Here is a 23294-nt window from a genome sequence, read left to right as displayed (position 1 = left end):
GGTGCATTCTTTCTTGTTTCCATATGTGAAATTTCAGTCCTATATATAGAAGCTATGCTGGTTGACTTAGGGTTTTTTGTTGTTGTTGTTTTGGTATTTTTTTGGCTTGGTTTCTCAAGGGGTAACTTTTGAAACTGGGTAATTGAAAATAAAATTATTCAATTTGTTTTTAACTTGGTCGTCAATTCAGGCCATCAAATATTTATTGAATGTGCTGTATGCCCAGCACCAGATGAGGCTTTATATAGCTTATCCCTCTAGCAATTCATAATTTATATGTTATCCTATCTTAAATGATTTGTTAGTTTTATCTTTTCTTAATATGACTATTTTTCTAAAGGATATATTCATCTCTACTTTTTTTTACACTTAAAAAACTACAAAGAAGATAAATTTAAGCCAAACCATATTGAGTTCTTGTATATGTAAAGCAAAATGGGTATAAAAAAATCAATGAAAATTTGAAAAATTTTAGGAGTTAAATGGCCTAAATGGTATTCTTAGCTATAATAACCAAGCATTTTAAAGCTGTCTTATAAAATATTAGAAATGTTTAAATTTCTCAAAATAAATAATCCAAAATCTGAACTTTACTCATTTACTCTGGGGGAAAAGTCAATGAATTTAAATTGTTACAAACTGTTGCCTACCAAAAACAAATGATTATCTAAAATACCTGATACTAATTACCTTTCTTCACAGCTTTATTAAAGTATAATTGACCTACGGAAGTAGTTATATTATAAAATAATAAGATGAATATATTTAAATTATGAAATTTTATAGAATTTTCATGTATGTATAAAACATCACCAAGACCAAGTAGTGAATGTATCTGTCAAACTCACCAGTGTCCTTGTTCACCTTTTGTAACTTCTCCCTTCTGTTTTTCCTGCCCCTCGCCTTTTCAGACTACCACTGATCTACTTTTTGTCAGTATAGATTAATTTGCATTTTCCTAAAGTTTTTATATAAGTAAAATTATATAATGTAATCCTTTATAATGTGAGTTCTTTTACTCAGCATAATGCATTTGAGACTCGTCCAGGTCGCTACATTCAGGTTGATTTCATTTTACTGATACGCTATTATTACTTTACCCATTAGATTGTTTTGTGGATTGTTTATCCATTTGAAGCATTTCCTTTTATCAAAAGGACTATAAATATCAATAGAAAACAGACTTCACTCCTGTTGCAAAGCACTAATGTGCTTAATATATGCCATAGAGCATTGTACACTTACTTTATTACGACATTCTAGCTTCCAAACTCCTGACTACTATACTGCCAGAATCAGAATAATAATATTTGACTTTTATAATATCCCAGGAAACTAATGGAATCTGCTAGTGCTTTTGATTCCCAGGTTTTGCTTTAAAAAATGTGTGTGAATTAGTCTCCAGCCTTTAGTAATTAGAGAATAATAAAGCATTGTTTTACTGAAGAGAATGATGAGTCACTCTTCCCTGTGCAGTAAACAGATGGGGTCCAAAAATAAAAGACGCATTTTTACTTATTATTTCTCAAGCTTCTTTAGGTTTCTACTTCTTGATAAAAATTGATGATTATATTATTTCTGTTAGGAAGGCATCAGATGCAAGATATAAAATCAGTATAGAAAGATCAGTTGTGTTTCCAAACACTATTAACAAACTATCAGAATGAAAAATTAAGAAAACAATCCTATATAATAAAAGGGTAATATGCAAATAGACCAAAAGGCAGAACAACCAATCAAAATGTAATATGCTAAGGCTGCTCAACCGCTCACTATGATGTGCACTCACTACCAGGGGGCAGATGCTCTGACTGGTAGGTTAGCTTGCTGCTGGGGTCGGGCCAATCAGGATGGAGCGAGATGGGTTGGACATGCCCTGGAGCCCTCCCGTGGTCTCTCCCTCGCCTGATCATGCACCGGTGGGGTCCCTCAGCCTGGTCTGCACCCTCTTGCAATCCAGGACCCCTCGGAGGATGTTGGAGAGCTGGTTTCAGCCTGATGCTGCAGGCCACTCCCCTTGGGAAGGCGCCAAACACAGGGCTCATGGCTGGTGAGTGCTGCTGCAGCAGCGAGATCCTCTCCTGATCAGGACTGATTGGGCACAAGCTCAGGGCAGGCACAGTGGGGTTGGGATGAGCAAGAGCAGTAGGTAGGAGCTGCAGGCGGCATTGGACTGCGGGTTTCAGCCCGATCCCTGCAGACCACCCAGAGGGACCCCACCCATGCAGGAATTCATGCACCAGGCCTCTAGTTCTGTTTATAATTGCATCAGAAAGGACACAATGCCAGGAGGTGAAAAACCTATACACTAAAATCTATGATATTGATAGAAGAAATTAAAAATACTATAAATGAAAAGATTTTCTATTATTGTTTAGAAGAATTAATATTATTAAAATGCCCATATTACACAAAGCAATCTACAGATTTAAGGCAATCCCTATCAAAACCCCAATGGCCTTTTTTACAGAAATAGAACAAACAATTCTAAAATTTGTGTGGAACCAAAAATGACTCCAAATAGCCAGAGCAATCTTGAGAAAGAAGAACAAAGTTAGAAACACCATGCTTCCTGGTTTTAAACAATATCCCAAAGATATACTAACCAAACAGTATTGTGTCAGCATAAAAACAAACACATAGATCAATGGAACTGAATAGAAAGCCCAGAAATAAACTTAACTATATATGTTCATTAATCTATGACAAAGGAGCCAAGAATATAAAATGTGGGGAAAGATAGTCTCTTCAATAAATGGTGTTGGCAAAACTAGACAGCCACGTACAAAAAAAGTTACATTGTCCCCCTTATTTTATACCATACAGACATACCTCATTTTATGTGCCTTGCCTTACTGAGCTTCACAGACATAGTATTTTTACAAATTGAAGTTTTGTGGCAACTCTGCACAGAGCAAGTCTATTGGTACCATTTTTCTAACAGCATTTGGTCACTTTGTGTCTCTGTGTCACATTTTGCTAATTTGTACAATATTTCAAACTTTTTCATTATTATATTTGTTTCTTTGGTCTGTGATCTGTGATCTTTGATATCACTATTGTAACTGTTTTTGGTGTACCATGAAATACAGCCACGTAAGAAGGTGAACTTAAATGGTAAATGTTGAGTGTTCTGACTGCTGCAGTCACTGGCCATGCCCCAGTCTCTTTCTCTCTCCTCAGGCCTCTCTATTCCTTGAGACACAACAATATTGAAATAGGCAAATTAATAACCCTACAATGGCCTGTAAGTGTTCAAGTAAAAGGAAAGGTTGCAAACTCTCACTTTATGTCAAAAGCTAGAAATGATTAAGCTTATTGAGGAAGGCATATTGAAAGGTGAGAAAAATTAAAAAAAAAAAAAGCTAAGTCTCTTGCACCAAACAGTTAGCCAAGTTGTGAATGCAAAAGAAAAGTTCTTGAAGGGAATTAAAAGTGCTACTCTAGTGAACACATGAATGATAAGAAAGTGAAACAGCCTTATTGCTGAGATGGAGAAAGCTTTCGTGGTCTAGGTAGAAGACCAAACTAGCCACAACATTCCCGTAAGCCAAAAACCTAATCCAGAACAAGGCCGAACTCTTCAATTCTCTGAAGACTGAGAGAGAGGAAGCTGCAGAAGAAAAGTTTGAAGTTAGCAGAGGTTGATTATGAGATTAAAAAAAGAAGCCATCTCTAAAACATAAAAGTGCAAGGTGAAGGAACAATACTGATGTAGAAGCCACAGCACTTTATCCAGAAGATCTAATTGAGATAAATATGAAGGTGGCTACAATAAACAATAGATTTTCAATGTAGATGAAACAGCCTCATATTGGAAGAAGATTCCATAAACATACCAGCTAAAAAGAAGTCAATGCTTGGCTTCAAAGCTTCAAAGGACAGGCTGAATCTCTTGTTAGGGGCTAATGTAGCTACTGACTTTACATTAAAGCCAGTGCTCATTTACCATTCCAAAAATCCTAGGGCCACCCTGCCTGTGCTCTGTAAATGAACAACAAAGCCCAAATGACAGCACATCTGTTTGCAGCATGGTTTACTGAATATTTTAAGCCCACTGTTGAGACCCACTGCTCAGAAAAAAACTTTTTTTTCCCAAAATATTACTACTGGTTGACAATTAACCTGCTCACCCAAGGGCTCTGACTTGATGTCCAAAAGATTAATGTTTCATATCTGCTAACACAGCACCCATCCTGCAGCCCATGGATCAAGGAGTAATTTCAACTCTCAAGGTTTATTATATAAGAAATACATTTTGTGATGTTGTAGGTGCTATAAATAGCGATCTCTCTGAAGTATCTGGGCAAAGTAAATTGAAAACCTTCTTGAAAGGACTCACCATTCTAGATGTCATTAAGAACATTCATCATTCATGGGAAGGGGTCAAAAATCAACAGTAACAGGAATTCGGAAGGAGGTGATTTCCGCCCTCTTAGGTGACTTTGAGGGGTTAAGACCAGTGGAAGAAGTAACTGCAGATGTGGTAGTGATAGCGCCATAACTAGAATTAGAAGTGGATCTGAAGATGCGACTGAGCTGCTATGTTAAAAAATTCATTGCTATGAATATCATGATAAACCTTTAATGGGTGAGGAGTTACTTCTTATGAATAAGCAAATAAAGTGGTTCCTTGAGATGGAATCTACTCCTTGAGGTGAAGATCCTGTAAAGATTATTGAAATGGCAACAAAGGATTTAGAATGTTACATAAACTTAAGTTGATAAAGCAGTGGCATACAGCTCAATAGAAAAAAAAATAAAGTATTATTGAATCATTAAAATGTTATTCAGTCTTTAAAAAGTGTGAAATCACACCATTGTGACAACATGGATGCACCTTCAGGGTATTATGCTAAGTGAAATAGGTCAGACGGAGAAAGAGAAATACTGTATGCTCTCTTTTATATGTGGAATCAAACAAACAAACAAAAACAAAATTTATAAATGCAGAGAACAGATTGGTGGTTGCCAGAGGTGGTGGGAGGGGGACAAAAATAGGTAAAGGTGGTCAAAAAGTACAAACTTCCATTATGGGTAGTAAAGGGTAAAGGGGGCCAAGTATATGGTGACAGGAGATGAAAAAATAAAATAAGTCATGGAGATGCAATGTACAGCACTATGACATAGTAAATAGTATTGTATTATGTGTTTGAAAGTTGCCAAGAGAGTAGATCTTCAAAGTTCTCATTATAAGAAAAAAAGGATAACATTTGTGGTGAAGATGTTAGCTAGAATTGCTGTGATGATTATTTCACTATATGTACATATATCAGATCAATAAGTTTTACACCTGAAAGTAATATAATGTTACATATCAATTATATCTCGAATTTTTAAAAAGGCACCAGAAATCAGGCTGCTCTTTCATTTCCTCACTTAGGTGTGATACTTTCAATTGTGATGTGATGGCTTAATTAAGACAGTGAAGCACATTGAAAGAGAAACCGTTTTGACTTTGCAATGTTTTCCAGTTATTTTAAATTAAAATGTATTAGAGTATCCTTATGAAATTTTCGTTTTTAATTTCCTTCCTGTATAGTTTCATGCCAATATAATTTTTTAATCAAATTATAGACTCTGAATGATATACTTTTTATCTTTCAATCTGGAAGGTCTCTGAAATTTTGCTACTTGGCAAGAATGGCCATGTCCTGTCATTTGATTTACATTTTGAATAGTAAATCTGAGAGTTAAAAACATTCTTTTATAGACATGTTATCATTAAGGTTCAGTTGACCCAGTTAACTCTGATTTTTCTATTTAAAACTTATTATTTAAAAGATAAGATCTCAGCTTAGTAGTAATCCAGGTATGAATTTTTCAAATAGTAAGATGTTTTCTGGCCAAGTTTTAGAGATTGTTTTTTTGCCTCTTAATAACTATGCTGATATTTTCTGAACTTTTTTTCCAATACAAAATCAGAATTTAAAATAGCAAAAGAAAAGGAATATTTAGTAAATTTATGCAAATGAAGGAAGCTTAAGTGATATAAAACTAAAAAATTAGAAATCTATGTACAATAAAAAGTGAATATAAATTAGCCAACTCTATATGAACATTTCCAGCTAAGGATTCATACAAAAATATTTACCTTTTCCCTTTATACATACATTTCATGATGATTCTAACAAACGAAAGGCAGAGATATTAAAAATATTCTCAAATTTTAATGATGGTGTGGAATAAGTTTTGACAACATTCTACATGTTATCTGAACTTTTACATAAAGTTCTCATTTTTAAATATTCAACTTATAGAATTATAAAATCAGATTTGTTGACATCTTTTGTCTCCCATTCCCCTGTCTTTGATACTATTATGTCTTTTTAATACTCCATCTCTCTTTTTATAATGTCTAAATAAGAGCACATGCACATACTCAATATTTAAATTTATATACAAGTCACTTCAATAACTTTTTTCTTACTGTTTTATTGAAAAATAAAATAGAGACACAGAAAAATATATAAAACAAATGTATATTACAAACAATTACAAGACAAACACTCTTGTAACCACCACACAGGTCAGGAATAGAACTACGAGAGGCTTTTATGGATCCCAACCCAACCACAAGCCTATCTCTCCTCAAAAAAGTAAGCAGTTACTCGTTTTTCTTTGATGGTTTATCACTCAAGTATGCATCTTTTAAAATCACAGTTTAGCCTTGTTTTATTGCTATGTCTTTTAATCTATATCATCTTTTTCTATTCCCTTTTCTCCCTTATAATTTAGTTGTTGAAGATCCTCAGTCATTTGACCTGTGTGGTTCCCACACATTTTGCTGATTATAGTCTCATGGTGTAATTACGCATGTTTCTTGGTCTTCTGTATTGCCTGGAATTGATAGTCACATACAGAGTCCTGGCCATATTCAGTTTTGTTTGTTTGTTTGGGGCAAGCCTATAGGTGGTATGTGTTCTTTCATCAGGAAGCACAAAATGTCTAATTATCTGTGTGGTTTTATGTGTGTGATGTTATTAATAGTTGGTTACTAAACTGTCTAGATCTATTAGATCATTTAGAGGATTGCAAAATGGAAATATCTTTGCTCTATCATGTCTTCTTTTCTTTAATTCTTTATTATTTAAAGTATTACATGTCTTCTTTTTCCCCCATTAACCTCTCCCCAGTTGTTCCCATCCCTCCCCAGCACATGTCCTCATCCCCCTATTGTCTGTGTCCATGGGTTATGCTTATATGCATGCATACAAGTCTTTTGGTTGCTCTCTCACCACCACCAACCTCCCCCCACCCCCCGCCTTCCTTCTGAGGTTGGATGGTCTGTTCGATGCTTCTATGTCTCTGGATCCACTTTAGTTAATCAGTTTATGTTGTTCATTATATTCCACAAATGGTGAGATCATGTGATATTTATCTTTCTTTGACTGACTTATTTCACTTAGCATAAGGCTCTTTAGATCTATCCATGCTGTTGAAAATGATAAGAGTCCCTTCATTTTTACAGCAGCATAGGATTCCATTGTGTACATGTACCACTGTTTTTTAATCCACTCATCTGCTGATGGGCACTTAGGCTGTTTCCAAATCTTAGCTATTATAAATTGTGCTACTATGAGCATAGGGGTGCATATATCCTTTCTGATTGGTGTTTCTAGTTTCTTGGAATATATTCCTACAAAATAGATAAAGGACTTAAATGTAAGATGGGAAACGATAAAAATCTTAGAAGAATCCATAGGCAACAAAATATCAGACATACATTGTAGCAATATCTTCACTGATATAGCTCCTAGGACAATGGAAATTAAGGAGAAAATAAACAAATGGGACTACATCAAATATTCTGCACCACAAAGAAAGCATCAACAAAACAAGAGAGCCTACTGCATGGAAGAACATATTTGCCAAAGTTTACAAGGGTTTAATCTCCAACATTTATAAGGAACTCATACAATTTAACAAAAGGAAGATAAACGATCCAATCAAAAAATGGGCAAAGGACCTAAATAGACCCCTTTCAAAAGAGGACATACAGAAGGCCGAGAGACTTTGAAAACATGCTCAAAGTCACTAATCATCCGAGAGATGCAAATCAAAACGACAATGAGGTACCATCTCACACCTGTCAGAATGGCTATCATCAACAAATCAACAAACGACAAGTGCTGGCAAGGACTTGGAGAAAAAGGAACCCTCATGCACTGCTGGTGCGAATACAGACTGGTGCAGCCACTGTGGAAAACAGTATGAAGTTTCCTCAAAAAATTAAAAATAGAACTCCCATTTGACCTAGTAATTCCACTTCTAGGAATGTCTTTTTTTCTTTATTGGCTGGAATGCATTCCTTTATCTACTATTTGATTAGTAGTGGTATAATGTATATAGGAAAGGTAGAATAAATGCTTGATTCTTTACTTTTGTTTACCAGTTTTCATAATAATGAGTTGGCTCCCTTTCCTCCTCTAAACATACACAGTTTTTTTTCTTGTTGTATCATTATGAAATTATGAATTTAAACATATTTGACATGTTTTTATCCATTGCAATTCTTATTCTTATTGAAGTTCATATTGTTTCATATCTGGCCAGTGGGATCCTCTCCAAGCTCTTAGAGTTGTTGTTGTTTTTTTTAAAAAAATATTAATATATATTTTATTATTGATAGTATTATATTTCCAATTTCCTCCTCTTTTCCCTCCACTCCTCCCAGCCCCTACTGACCCCTCCCAGGTCTTCACCCCCCTATTGCCCGTGTCCATGGGCTATGCATATAAGTATATAAGTTCTTTCGTTTATCTCCCATTCCCACATTGAGGTATGTCAGTCTGTTCCTTGCCTCCCTAGAGTTCTTTTAACAGGACTCTAGATAGCGTTCTTGCTTTCTGATATGACAGGGTGTGCCAGACTCATCTGAAGATTGGATAGAAAGTACTAATTTTTCCATGGGGATCTCTGAATCTGGTTGTAAACCCGTACCCAGTGACGGAAAGTAGCCACCAAGCATGTTGTCCTTTTTCTTTTCAAAAGAAACAAGTCAGTCATTCAACAACAACAACAAAAATCTTATTTTTAGCACTAGTTGTGGAGAACATGAGTGTTAATACGACATAAAATTGCCTTCAAGGACTTTACAATCTGACAAGGAAAACAAGACAAAACACTACATAAGTGACTTCATAGGACCCAGGATGGTATGAGAGTTCTTACAAGGGACCTAACTCAAGGTATGGGGGTCAAAGAAAGATTTACACATATTATTCAATCCTTTATTTAAAACATTAGTCTTCCAGTTGAAGAAAGAATGATTTAAGACAGAGAAGGCATAAATGAACCTGATTTCCTTTAATTAGAAAAGCAGTCAGCAAGTCTGTATTAAACATATTCTATTCCAAAACTTTCAGAAATTTGATTTTGTGATCAGTCTTTCTGTTACCACTGCCTTTTTTTCTGCCAGAAATGTTCCCAAGGTATATTTTTCTACCGAATCCGGGTTTTAAATTGGAGTCAAAGCATTTCTGCCCTAATCCAGCCTGGATGAGTCAGTATCCTTTCTTTGGATTTTTCTTTCCAAGAAGAGTGTTTCAGAATCAAATTTGCTATTCTCTTTTACTTATGGGAGTTTTTATTACCATCATATTGATCCCTCCACTGGACTACCTTTTCTAGCCTACATTCACTGGACCCTCCTTTACTTTTAAAGATGCTAATTCTTGAACTTCTCTGACTTTCTATTGCTTTGTCCATGTCCACAGGAAACACAGAAACAGCTTTATCTAGAAAATTAATATAAGTAAAATAGTAATCCTTAGCTTATTATTATTATTGAAACTGGTCATGATGAACAACAATCTTATTCATTATTTCAGAAATAAGATTAATCTAATTAGTTTAGAGTAACATTCTAGGCCTTTTCCCAGCATAGAGTTTATTTAACATTATAGTACATCTCTGTTTCTTAGGCTATTTTAGTCTACTAAAGCATAATTTCCAGAAAGGAAAAATTATGATTCTCAGGCAAATATGAAGTAAACATGGGTCAGAAATTTTATTCAACTCATTAATTAACGATGGTACCAGTAAGAGGTTAAGATGAATTCAATGAGCATTTGAGGAGATAAGTATTTATAGACATACTAGAGGCCTGGGGCACTGATTCCCACACCAGCAGAGTCCCTCGGTCTTGCCTGCACCCTCTCATAATCCAGGACCCCTCAGGGGATGTTGGAGAGCCGGTTTCAGCCCAATCCCGGCAGGCCAGGCCAAGGGACCCCCATCAGTGCACAAATATGCACACCAGGCCTCTAGTATGCATATAAGATCTTTGGTTAATCTCTTCCCTCCCTCTCCCCTCCCCCTTCCCTCTGAGATTCATCAGTCTGTTTCATGTTTCCATGCCTTTGGGTTGAGCGTCTGCCCCCTGGTGGTCATTGCGCGTTATAGCTACTGACCAGTTGGCCTGTTGGCCAGTTGCTTAAGCTTTTATATAGTATATATAGATATGGGAATAATAGAATAAGATAGTTGAGTTAGATATAACACTGATTAAAACCCGGTATATTAATCCATAATCTTTGGGGTTATTTTTCTCATCAGACACTAGTTATTTATACCACTACCTAACAAAAATCTACTAGCTACCATACAGTTAGTAAACAGTGAGTCCTTGGGTGGCTCTGAGTCCTATGTGGCATTGAAAGGACCTGTTACAGACCTTTTGCCTTTTTCCCAAGTTGTAGATGATTTTTTGAATAAGACTTCCACTCCCTTAGACTGGATTAGAGGTCTGAGGATTGTTCGTGAATGCCTGATATAGCAAGCTCTGTTTTAGTACACTTTGTAAGTTTAGTATTCCCAATGTTAACTGCCTAACAATTAACCTTTAATATTGAGTTTTTGAGGACTACAAATTGTTCTAACTGGACATGAGAGAAAAGCAAAGCTTAATAGATTGAAAGTAATCTGCTATGGAATAAACTTTTCATTTTTATGTTCCCTAGGGTTTTCCAGGTGATATTGGTATTCCTGGACAAAATGGCCCTGAAGGATCAAAGGTAAAAAAAAAAAAAAAAAGTATGGCATCTATAGTTTTCTAATCTCACACTTCAATGAATTGCTTAAAAAATACGTTAGGAAATCAGAACATTTCTGGACATTTTTGAGCTGTCTCAGGTGCATTTAATAAACTATGTACATCTTGTTTCAAGATAATCAGGAAATAGTTTGCATGTCTGGTTCTTTTGGTGCCCTTTGTTGAGTTAGAGTATGTTATCCAATCTTTTGGGTTCAGGTCATTGAAAAACTCTTTTTCTGGTTTAGACTAGATTTAGATTAGGATGGCAGTATTTGAAAAGCACATAAATCATTGAAAAAGTATTTTTTAACGAGATGAAAAAGACACACCTAAAACGTCATAGTATATAATAAATGGATGTAAGTGTTCTGACCACTAAAACCCTTTAGTGCTCATAAAGTATCCACAGATTAAAATAAAAGAAAGCCTATGATGTGCTAGAATTGATATAGCATGAAATATCTTTTAAAAAAACTAAGCATTTTAAACTTCCATTTCAGGCAAATATGAAGTAAGCATGGGTCAGAAATTTTATTCAACTCATTAATTAATGATGGTACCAGTAAGAGGTTTGAGATATATATATATATATATATATATATATATATATATATATATATATATAGCAAAAATTTAAATACCAAGCTTTGTCAAGAGGCTGACATAGAATGAACATTATAATAAATAAAAGTATTGAGACAATAAAGATATAGAAAGACAGGAAAGCCTGAAGTTTGGAGAATTGTCAGGTTATGAAGTACAGCTGCTGTAGAAGGTTATCAGTATGAGTGGAGAGGAAGTGATGGGCGATGAATCTAAAGGATATCAATATGGCTGTAGTAGTCCCTTGTTATCTGCAGTTTTGCTTTCTGCAGTTTCAAGGCCGTGGTCAGCTATGGTCCAAAAATATTAAATGGAGAGTTACAGAAATAAGCAGTTCATAAATTTAAATCGCATGACGTTCTCATTAGTGTAATGAAATCTCATGTGGTCCTGCTCTGTCCCACCAAGGAAATGAATCATCCCATTGTCCAGAGCATCCAGGCTGTGTGTGCTGCTCACCTCGTAGCCACTTGGTAGCTGTCTTGGTTATTAGATTGATTGTGGCAATATTGCAGTGTTTATGTTCAAGTAACCCTTATTGTAGTTAATAATGGCCCCAAAGTGCAAGAGTCGTGATGCTTGCAATTTGGATACGTCAAAGAGAAGCTGTAAGTGAAAGGTGAATACAGTATAATAAGATATTTTGAGAGAGAAAGAGAACACAATATTATTTTAATTGCAGTATGGTACTATAATTGTTCTATTTTATTATTAGTTATTGTTGTTAATTTCTTACTGTTCCTAATTTATAAATTAAATATTACCATAGGTATATACATATAAGAAAAACAATATATTTAGTGTTTGATACTATCCACAGTTTCAGGCATTCACTGAAAGTGTTGGAACATATCCCTCTCACAGATTGCTATTTAGTAGAATAAATGTTTTAGAGACATCTCATTTAATCTTCACAGCAGCATTATTAGGTAGACATTATTCCCATTTTACAGTGGGTTAAGTTGTTCCTCCACAGTCACATAACTATCATTACCTAGCCAGATTCTAACCCAGGTGCAATTTCAAAGTCTGATCTCTCAAACACTTAGCTTTGAAATTAAATTGTGGAGAACAATTAATACCATCATGAAGAGTTTTTACGTTATCCCTGGGCATCATGAAGTAATCAAAGATATTTAAGTAGTAAAGTGTCCTTGGTGATTTATGTTTTAAAAAGATACTTCTTGTGTCAGAATGCAGGATGCTATAAATAGGAGAGAAATTTAAGGCAAGAGCCGAAACCGGTTTGGCTCAATGGATAGAGCGTCAGCCTGTGGACTGAAAGGTCCCAGGTTCGATTCCGGTCAAGGGCACGTACCTTGGTTGCGGGCACATCCCCAGTAGGAGGTGTGCAGGAGGCAGCTGATCGATGTTTCTCTCTCATCGATGTTTCTAACTCTCTATCCCTCTCCCTTCCCCTCTGTAAAATATCAATAAAATATATTTTTAAAAAAAAGAAATTTAAGGCAAGAAAATGAGGTAGAAAAGACTATCTGAAGATCTGAAATAGGACATCCAGTTCAATCAGCAAATATTTATTGGCTGCCTCTTGTGTAACAGCTGTTGTGCTAGACCCTAGGGCTACAAAGATTAAAAGTTCTGATCCCTACTTTCAAGAAACTTACAATCTAGAGAAAGATTTGCAGGAAAATCTTTATATTAACCATTAGAGGCCCGATGCACAAAATTTGTGCAGGGGCTCAGCCTTCGCAGCCCCTCGCAGCCCCTCGCAGCCTCCATCAGCCCTTGCAGCCCCTCCCAGCCTTGGCTGGCCCTTGCAGCCCCAGCTTCATCCAGGAGGTGGTCTGGATGGTCGTCCAGAAGGATGTCTGGGTGGTTGTTCTGCTGTTTGGTCTAATTAGCATATTAGCTCTTTATTATATAGGATTATATAGGACTAGAGGCCCAGTGCACGAAATTCGTGCATGGGGGGAGGGGTTGTCCCTCAGCCTGACCTGCACCCTCTCCAATCCGGGAGCCCTCAGGGGATGTCCTACTGATAGCTTAGGCCCGCTCCCCATGGTTCTCTGCTCTCTGTGGGGCCTGTCTGCTCCACACCGCAGCAACTGCCAAGCAGGCCGTGCTGGGTGCTGCCTGCGGGCTGGATTTGCCTGCTCCCTGGATGCCGTGGCGACGGCCAAGCAGGCCAGGCTGGGTGCTGCCTGCAGGCTGTGCTTCACTGCTCCCGAGATGCTGAGGCCCTGCTGGGTGCTGCCTGTGGCCATGCTTGCCTGCTCCCCGGTTGCTGTGGTGACGGCCAAGCAGGCCATGCTGGGAGCTGCCTCCTCCCTGCTGTCAATCTCCATGGAGGCAATGAGGTTAATTTTTATACTCACTCCTGATTGGCTGGTGGGCATCGCAAAGGTACGGTCAATTTGCATCTTTCTCTTTTATTAGTGTAGATATGAATAATATATAATATGTAATACTGTATGAGTGTAGGGTTGGGGGACTTAGATTACACTTTTTAAACAAGGTAGCACTTGATCTGACATGATGAATGAGTAAGAATTTGCAAACAGACAAGTGAGATGTATGGCATTCAGGGAAAGGACACTTGTGAGAAAACACAGTTGGAATAAATATTTGGAACATATTTATACTAAAAGTTATTCATTGTTTATGTGAAACTCAGATTTCACTTGGCATCTTGTATTTTATCTGGCAACCCTATTGGCCATCTATAAACTTTCCCTATCTACAGCAATGTTTGCCCTTTCTTTCTCTTTCCATGGAAGAATTCCTCTTTCTCCTAAATGTTCAGGTTCTACATGTGTTTTGCATCAAACACTGTCTTGACTCCTGAATGACCTCATACCATCAATTACCACCTTTATCCTGATCTCTGACTCAAAATTTCCTCTCTTTTCCCTTAAAATTATTTTCACTGCCAATGTTGTAGTTTAGGCCCTCTTTATTTTTCACCAGGATTAGTGTAATAGCCCTCCAAGTGTTCCTCCTGCTTCTAGTCTGGCACTTCTTCAATGCTACTTCCAAATTGCTGATGGAATAATGTTTGGAAAGTATAGATGTCATCATGTCACTCTTGTGATAAATCCTTCAGTAATCACAGCTTCTAGGTTAAGGCTTGTACTTCTTTACTTTTTACACAAAGTTCCCTGTAGTAGAAAGAGTACATGATAAACTAATGATAACTAGTATAGTATAATAAATACATAAACCAGTAACATAGTCCTTTATTATAATTATTAAGTACTAGTGGCCTGGTGCACAAAATTCGTGCATGGGCGGAGGGGGGGAGGTGTTACCTCAGCCCAGACTGCACCCTCTCCAATCGCAGACCCCTTGGGGGATGTCTGACTGCTGGTTTAGGCCTGATTGCACAGGCTGTCGGACATCCCTCTCTCAATCTGGGACTGCTGGCTCCTAACCACTCACCTGCCTGCCTGATTGCCCCTAACTGCCTGTGACTACCTGCCTGATTGCCCCTAACTGCCCTCCCCTGCCAGCCTGATCTCTCCCCCAACTGCTCTCCCCTGCTGGCCTTATTGCCCCAAACTGCCCTCCCCTGCCGGCCTGATCTTGCCCCCAACTGCCGCTGCCCCCACCTCCATGGCTTTGTCCAGAAGGAAGTCGGACATCCAGAAGATGGTCGGTTGACCTGGCCTAATTAGCATATTACCCTTTTATTAGTATAGATAGATTATATAGAATAGAGTTGCTTAAATTGGGGGGAAAAGCCTTTTTCAGCAGGAGGAGATGCTCTTGGCAGACAAAAATACATAATCCCTATATCTGGACTGATAGCCAGCCATATGCACTATACTGCCAAACCTGTCATTAAAAAATTAAACCGCTTTCTTACACCTTACACCAAACAGCTGTTGCCCTTAAAACCCCTCCTCAGCCCCGACCTTAGGTTCTGCCTTTGCAGTCCACCCAGATTAGATTCTGATTGGTTTGTTTCTGTGCCAGTCAGCATCAAAAGCTCCACCTCCTAGGCAGCCATTGGCTCCTCACAGTTCACCTAGATTTGGTTCTGATTGGTTGGTTTCTATGCCAGTCAGCATCTCTGGGCCTATCTCCGGGTCTAATCAGAGAGGTGGGGCTGATCAGCAGCCCCCGTGGAGGCCGGAGAGAAAGAGTGGTGCAGCTGCTGGCCAAGCCTGGAGAGAAAGAGAGAGGAAACGGCTGATCAACAGCTGCCACAGAGGCTACAGATCAGACCCTGCTTCTCTCTCCAGGCCTGATCCACAGCCCCCTCAGCAGTCAGTGCTGGGTCACCATGCCTGCAGCAGCAACAGTCAGTGCTGGGTCACCACGGCAACCCAGCACTGACTGCAGGACTGACTTCCGGTCAGTCGAGCCTTCGGTCGTTTTGGACGTTATGGACCCTGGGTTTTTATATATTAGGATTATGTACTGTGCATAATTGTACGTGCTCTATCTTCATAGGGCCGGCAGTGCAGCAGGTCTGTTTACACCAGCATCACCGCAAATACACAAGTAATGTGTTGCACTCTGACTTCAGGATGGCTGCGACAGCATTAGGCCATAGGAATTTTTCAGTTCCAGTATAATCATATGGGACCACTGCCATATACATGGCCTATTATTGACCAAAACATTTTGTGGCACATGACATAGATTTACCATCACTCTTCTGAAGGCATTATTCCAGCTAAACTGTTTATTGTACCAAACCATGCCATGCTTGTCTAAATCTCACAGAGCTCTGAATGCCGTTCTTTTTGTCTGGATATTTTTCTACCTTCCTGGGCCCTGCTTCATTAGCTAACACCTTCACATCACATACCACATTGTCCAGGCAGCTTCCCCTGTTCTTCCCAAATCTAATCAACATAACCTTTCTCTGTGTTCCCGAAAAAACAATCTATCAAGCACTTATCTTTGTGTATATTATAACTGCCGGTTTGCTTATATATCTCTATCTGACTGTAAGATTTTTGAGAGAAGAGACTAATAGATTTTATACATATCACAATAATCACAATATCTATAACACATAATAGGAGCACAATAGATATTAGCTGAGTAGATTATTGAATGACTATATTAAAAGCTCAGGAGTAGGAGCAGTTTTGGAGGAGAGGAAAAAGAAGTTTGATTCTGGCTATATTTGGTTTGCAGTACCTTTTTGACATCAAGGCAGAAATTATCACTAATGGTAAGAAAACTGAAAAGTAGAAATAGTAGCATGAAGGGAAACTGAGATAGAGATGTAGAATAGAGAATGGAGTTGTGAATTTATGTCTAGTTTTAGTCATTCATCTGCTATATACTCAGGAACTTGAACTTGATACATATATCAACATGTTTATTTATTTATGAATTCTTTATTAGCATTTATGGAGTTTATTTTATGTGTTAGTACAAGTACTAAATGTAGATTATAAAGATTTTCAAACCATGGTCCATCTCCTGGATGAGGTTACAATTTAGTGAGAATTTTTTTAAAAATCACAAAATGTTTTAAGACTTGATATATAAAAGAGTTGGTGAAATGCTGTGAGAGCCCAGATAATTGAGCAACAGATTCTGCCTTGGGAAATTGAAAATCACTTCAAGAGGAAATGATAATTGAACTTAATGTTTTTAAGCCTGTATATCACACTAGGTGAAGTATTAATAGTGATCTTTGAAACATCCTTCCCATGACTTCCTTTAGTCTTAGAATTACAAAGTTTAAAAATGGGATAAAAAAAACCTGAGAGTCAGATATTTTTATGAAACCCAATGATTGAATTTCCAACGAGTAATAATTATTTTGTAAATTACTTTGTCTATTGCCTCACCAGTACCAACAGCATTAGACTAATTTATACACATTACTGAATTTTAAAATACTATCTAGAAGATATAATTTTATTATCAAAAGAACCAGAATAGTTTAAAGGAAGAAGGTTATAATTTTATGTTTTGTAGGCTGAGAAGGATCTGTTTTTGTCTCTCTTCTTGGTTCTTACTGTTTGCCTTGAAACTGTTTAGGAACAAAAAGGAAAAACAAAGCCAAACACACTGATCCTGTTAGCATGATGTGTTTCTTTAGTTGTGTACACTGTATCATGGAAGCATCTTTAAACTAACTTTATTTTTGTATACATGTATTGATTGGGAAGTAGGCTATAGAAGGTGGTCATCAAGAAAATCATGTCCACTGTACTTGAAATACATGTTTGCCCTATTTGCAAACAAATTGGGTTCTTTCCAGAGCAATTTGCCATCACTTTAAAGAAACCTTTTATTTTTTTCTTCATTTTCTGCCAGTTGACCAAAAGACTAAAACTACGATTAGAAACTTGTGTTAATTATGGTTCTATTAATTATGGGAGTGTGTGTGTGTGTGTGTGTGTGTGTGTGTGTGTGTAGACACAAAACATACTTCAGCAAACCTTGTGAGCTGAGCTACCCAATTTGGAAATATGCTTTCAAGTATCCCATAACATTAGCAAACCACATCCTTTGCTGTTTACTGCAAAAAGTGACTACCCAATAAATAGTCTCTGTTTTCCAGTAAACAGAGAAATTATTTGTTGCTACAATGGTTTGTATTGTTACTTTGGCTATGGAAATAAGGACGGTAAAAGGCTGTTATTGTCTATTACATAACATCTCTGATAAATTATTAGAGAAAACCTAATTATTAGAGAAAACCTGCTGTTTGTGAGGTTATGTTACAGAATATATAGAAATAAATTTTACATTGAACTATTAAAATATGTGTTTACCTGGACAGAAGTGCACTAATTTGGTAAAAGGAAAATGCATAACTCTAAATATTTCCCTGAGATCACCTCAATCCAGCCTTGAAGGTTCACATTCCATACACTAAATCAAGATTTTTATATACAGATTTCTTATATTAACCATTTTATTCTCCTGGCAGCATTTAGTCAGCTAGAAATATTTATTGAGTTTGTATAATGGGGAATGTACTGTGTTCAGAAATATTTATTGAGTTGGTTAAGCAATTACTTGGTTTCCTGTCTACTAAGAAGTTGTAATCCGCTGAAAACATGAGATCTCTATGTGAAAAGTTAAATGCACTACTAGGCAGAATGTAATAAGTGAATAATAAGGACCCCAGAAGAGAGAATAACTTGTGTGGCTGTTTTTCTGAGAAATTTCTTTTAAAATTAGGGTTTTTAGCTGGATGGGTTGGATTTGGCCACGCAGAGCCAATGGGTGAGAGATCCCATGCAATAGGTTCCAAATGGATACAAGTATGCAGGGCAGCAGTAAAACCTCCTGACAGCAAAGAAAAGTTAGGAGGCAGATAGTGACAGATCTTAAATATAAATCTGAGCTGTTTCAATGCTAATAAGCCCATGAAAGACATTTTTTATATTGTGGTTAAAACATATGACATGAAACGTACTCTGTGATATTTTTAACAGTACAGTACACTACAGTATTACTAACCATGTGCATATTATTGTATAGTTTAGATCTCTAAACTGTTTTTTTCTTATGTGACTGAAAGTTTATACCATTGAACAGCAATTTCCCATTTCCACCTCCCCCTACCCCTGTCAGCCACCATTCTACATTCAGGTCCTACAAATATCACTACTTTTTATATCTCATATAAGTAAAGTAATTTAAAATAAAATAAAGTTCTTCTGTGACTGGCTTATTTCACTTAGCATAAGGTCTTCAAGGTTCACCCATGTAGTAGCATAAGTCAAAAGTTCCTTCTTTTTTTTTTAAGATTGAATAACAAATCATTTTCTAGTAGTCCAAAAATTCACATTTTCTTTACTCATTCATCTGTCCATCAGTGGACATTTTGGTTGTTTCCACCTATAGGATATTGTGAATCATGCTGAAATGAGCATGGGAGTGTATGTAGATAGCACTTTGAAATCCTGTTTTTAATTTTATTTTTTTATAAATAACCAGAGGTGGGATGACTGGATCATATAGTAGTTCTATTTCTAATTTTTGGAATAACCCCATACCGTTTTTCCTAGTGGCTGCACCATTTTACATTCTCACCAACAGTGCACAGCATTCCAATTTTTCTACATTCTAGCCAGTATTTATTATTTTCTATTTGTGTGTGGGTTTTTATTTTATTATAGTAGCCATTCTAACAGGTGTGAGGTGGTAAGTTTTTCATTGTGGCTTTGATTTGCATTTCCCTGATGATTATTGATGTTGAGTATTTTTACATATACCTGTTGGTCATTTGTATATTTTATTTGGAGAAATGTCTATTCAAAGTTGTTTACCTATTATTTTAATTGGATTATTTAGTTTTTACTATTGAGTTACAGGAGTTTCTTATAGTTTCTATATTAAACCATTATCAGATTTCTGGTTCACAAATATTTTCTCTCATTCTGTAGGTTGTCTTTTCACTCTATTGATTGTTTTTTGTTTATTAACTAGAGGCCCATTGCATGAAATTTGTGCATGGGTAGGGTCCCTAGGCCTGGCTGGCAGTCAGGGCCGATCAGGTTCCCCACCTCCCTGCCTCCCCACCTCCTCTTCTCTCACTCCCTCAGCGCCCCACCACTGCCACTATTCACCAGCCATGTTCTGCACCACCCCCTGGTGGTCAGCGCACGTTATAGTGAGGGATCAAACTCCTGGTCTCCCAGTCAAACTTCCAAGGGGACACTTTGCATATTAGCCTTTTATATATATAGAATGTACAGAAGCACTTACTAGTTTATTTTGCTTTCATTCTCCTTTTTCTTTTCTTTTTTTAAATATTTTTTTTATTGATTTCAAAGAGGAAGGGAGAGGGAAAGGTAGAAACATTAATGATCAGAGAGAATCATCGATTGGCTGCCTCCTGCATGCCCCCCACTGGGAATCAAGCCTGCAACCCAGGCAAGTGCTCTTAACTGGAATCAAACCCGGGATCCTTCAGTCCGCAGGCTGATACTCTATCCACTGAGCCAAACCAGCCAGGGCTTGTTCTCCTTTTTCTGTGTGTCATATCTAAAACAATCATTGCCAAGACCGATGTTAAGGAGCTTTCTGCCTGTTTTCTTCTAAGAGTTTTGCAGTTTCAGGCCTTATGTTTAAGTCTTCAATTCATTTTGTGAGGCCCTTCAGCTTTGTTCATTATTCTCAAGGTTGTTTGTCTATTCAGGGTCCTTTGTAGTTCCATATGAATTTTAGGATGTTCCTATATCTGCAAGAAATGCCATTGACATCTAGGTAGGAATTGCATTGACTCTATAGATAACTTTGAGTAGTATGGACATTTTAGCAATAGTAAGTGTTTCAGTCCATGAACATGGGATGTCTTTCTATTGTGTCTTCTTTAATTTCTGTCAGCAATGTTTTGTAGTTTTTTATTGTATAAGTCTTTCACTCCTTGGTTAAGTTCATTTCTAAATATTTTACTCTTTTTTTATGTTATGGTAAATTAGATTGTTTTCTTCATTTCCTTTTTTAATTATGGGTTGTTAGTGTATAGAAACAACTACTTTTTGTATGCTATGTATTTTGCAACTTTGCTAAATTGGTTTATTAGTTATAAAAAAATTTTTGTAGAATCTTTAGGAGTTTCTACATATAAGATTCTGTCATCTGCAAACAAAAATTTTACTTTTTCTTTTCCTATTTGGTTGCCTTATTTTCTTTTTCTTGGTAGGTCTAGGTAGGACTTCTAGTACTATCCTATATAATAAGAGCCTAATATGCTAAGTGTCCAGTTGTCTGGTCAGCCATTCAACCAATCAAAGTGTAATCTTACCTAATAAAAGAGAAACATGCAAATTAATCATCACTCCGCTACGCCCACAGCCAATCAGAGTGAGTATGCAAATTAACCCAACAAAGATGGACGTTAATTTGCATATGCAGGCGCAGAGCGGTGTGAAGCCTGCTATGAGGGGAAGTGGGGCGGCAGAGGGAGCTACTGGAGTGGTGCTCCAGACAGAAGTGAGGACGTGCTGGCTCCCGGGCGGCCTAGGAGTGGGAATGTGCTGGCTGCCAGGCCCAGGTGGCCGGGGAGCAGGGACTTGCCGGCTCCCAGGCAGCTGGGCAGTGGGGACTTGCCAGCTCCCGGGCGGCTGGGACTGAAGCCAGGGGCTTATTCTTGCATGAATATCGTGCAATGGGCCTCTAGTATGTTAATAATAGGCTAAGGCTGCTCGACTGCTCGCTTTGACATGCACTGACCACCAGGGGGCAGACGCTCCAACCAGTAGGTTAGTTTGCTGCTGGACCAGCTGATCAGGACTGAGATAGATGGGCTGGACTCTCCCTGGAGCCCTCCCACGGTCTCTCCCCTGCTGGCCAACCTCCCACATCCCTCCCCAGCCCTGATCATGCACCAGTGGGGTCCCTTGGTCAGGCCTGCACCCTCTCGCAATCCGGGACCCCTCGGAGATGTCGGAGAGCCAGTTTTGGCCCGATCCCACAGGCCAGGCTGAGGGACCCCACTAGTGCACAAATTCATTCACTGGGCCTCTAGTGTTGAATAAAAGTGGTTAGAGTGAGCATCCTTGCTTTGTTCCTGATTTTTCAAGAAAGCTTGCAGTTTTTCACTGTTGACTATGATATGAACTGTGGACTTTTCATATTGGTCCTTTATTATGTTGAGGTAATTTCCTTCTATTTTTAGTTTGTTGAGGTTTTTATCATGAAAGGTTATTACATTTTATCAAATGCATTTCTGCATGTTATTTTTGTTCTTTATTCTGTTAATGTGGTGTATCACATTGATTTTAATATGTTAAAAAATCCTCACACCCCAGCTATAAATCCCATTTAATTATGATGTATGATCCTTTAATGTGTTATTGAATTAGTTTTGCTAGTATTTTTTTTGAGGATTTTTGCTTCTATACTCATCAGAGCCATTGGTCTTTAATTCTTTTCCTTGCAGTGTCTTTGTCTGGTTTTCGTATCAGGGTAATGCCCACCCCATAGAATAAGTTGTCTGTAAAAGTTTGAAAAGTATTTACATGAATTATTCTTTAAATGTGTAGAATTCTCCAGTGAAGTCATCTGGCCCCAGGCTTATTTTAGGGGGTGAGTGTGGGGAGTTGATTACTGATTCAATATTTTCAATAGATCTGTTCAGATTTTGTATTTCTCTATGATTCAGTTTTGGTAGGTTGTATGTTTCTAGGAATTTTATTTATTCCTTCTAGGTAATCCCATATGTTGTTATGCAATTGTTCATATTAGTCTCTTATGATTCTTTTTATTTCTGTGCCATTAGTTCTAATGTCCCCTCTGAATAAGAAAAAGGTCGCCATGTTGAGAAAGATGTATAGGGTATTTTCTAAAATAGGATTTTTTTTTTAGTTAGTTCAATCAATTTTTATTTGTCGAGTATTTGATTTTTAAAAACATGCATTTTGATTCTCAAAAGATTTTCTTTTAATTTTGAAATTCCTAATCATGTTTAGATTGTTAGTTTATTTTGTAAATTGCCCTCTCCTTTTACCAGCTTGTATCATGAAGGGAGATTATTTGAAGAGCATTTAGTATATGAATGATTTATTCCAGACTCTGTTGGTCTCTTAACCAATTAAAACATTACATATCCCCTCTATCTGTTTTCAGACTTTGTAAGTCCTCTATTATGTATTTATTGTACTATTATCATATTAACAATAAGACCTATTGCTTTAAATTTAGAAATACTTTTTCTGAAAAAGGTGTCTCATTGAAGAGTAATACACTGGGCAGATTATTT

General features: G+C 37.2%; 1 protein-coding gene across 1 annotated transcript in view; it reads left to right on the top strand.

Annotated features, from left to right (window-relative positions):
• COL24A1 (collagen type XXIV alpha 1 chain) overlaps nt 1-23294 on the top strand; it is a gene marked incomplete at both ends in the record, with an annotated part of 318029 nt that overhangs the window by 136744 nt on the left and 157991 nt on the right. The window contains one exon of the mRNA XM_080655503.1: nt 10965-11018. Coding sequence (XP_080511629.1) covers nt 10965-11018 — 54 coding nt within the window. The remainder of the gene's footprint in view (nt 1-10964; nt 11019-23294) is intronic.

The sequence above is a fragment of the Plecotus auritus genome (assembly GCF_963455305.1).
Source record: "Plecotus auritus genome assembly, chromosome: 2".
Taxonomy (NCBI): domain Eukaryota; kingdom Metazoa; phylum Chordata; class Mammalia; order Chiroptera; family Vespertilionidae; genus Plecotus; species Plecotus auritus.
Note: the sequence above shows the minus strand (reverse complement) of the source record. Positions and strands in the feature narration are given on the sequence as shown.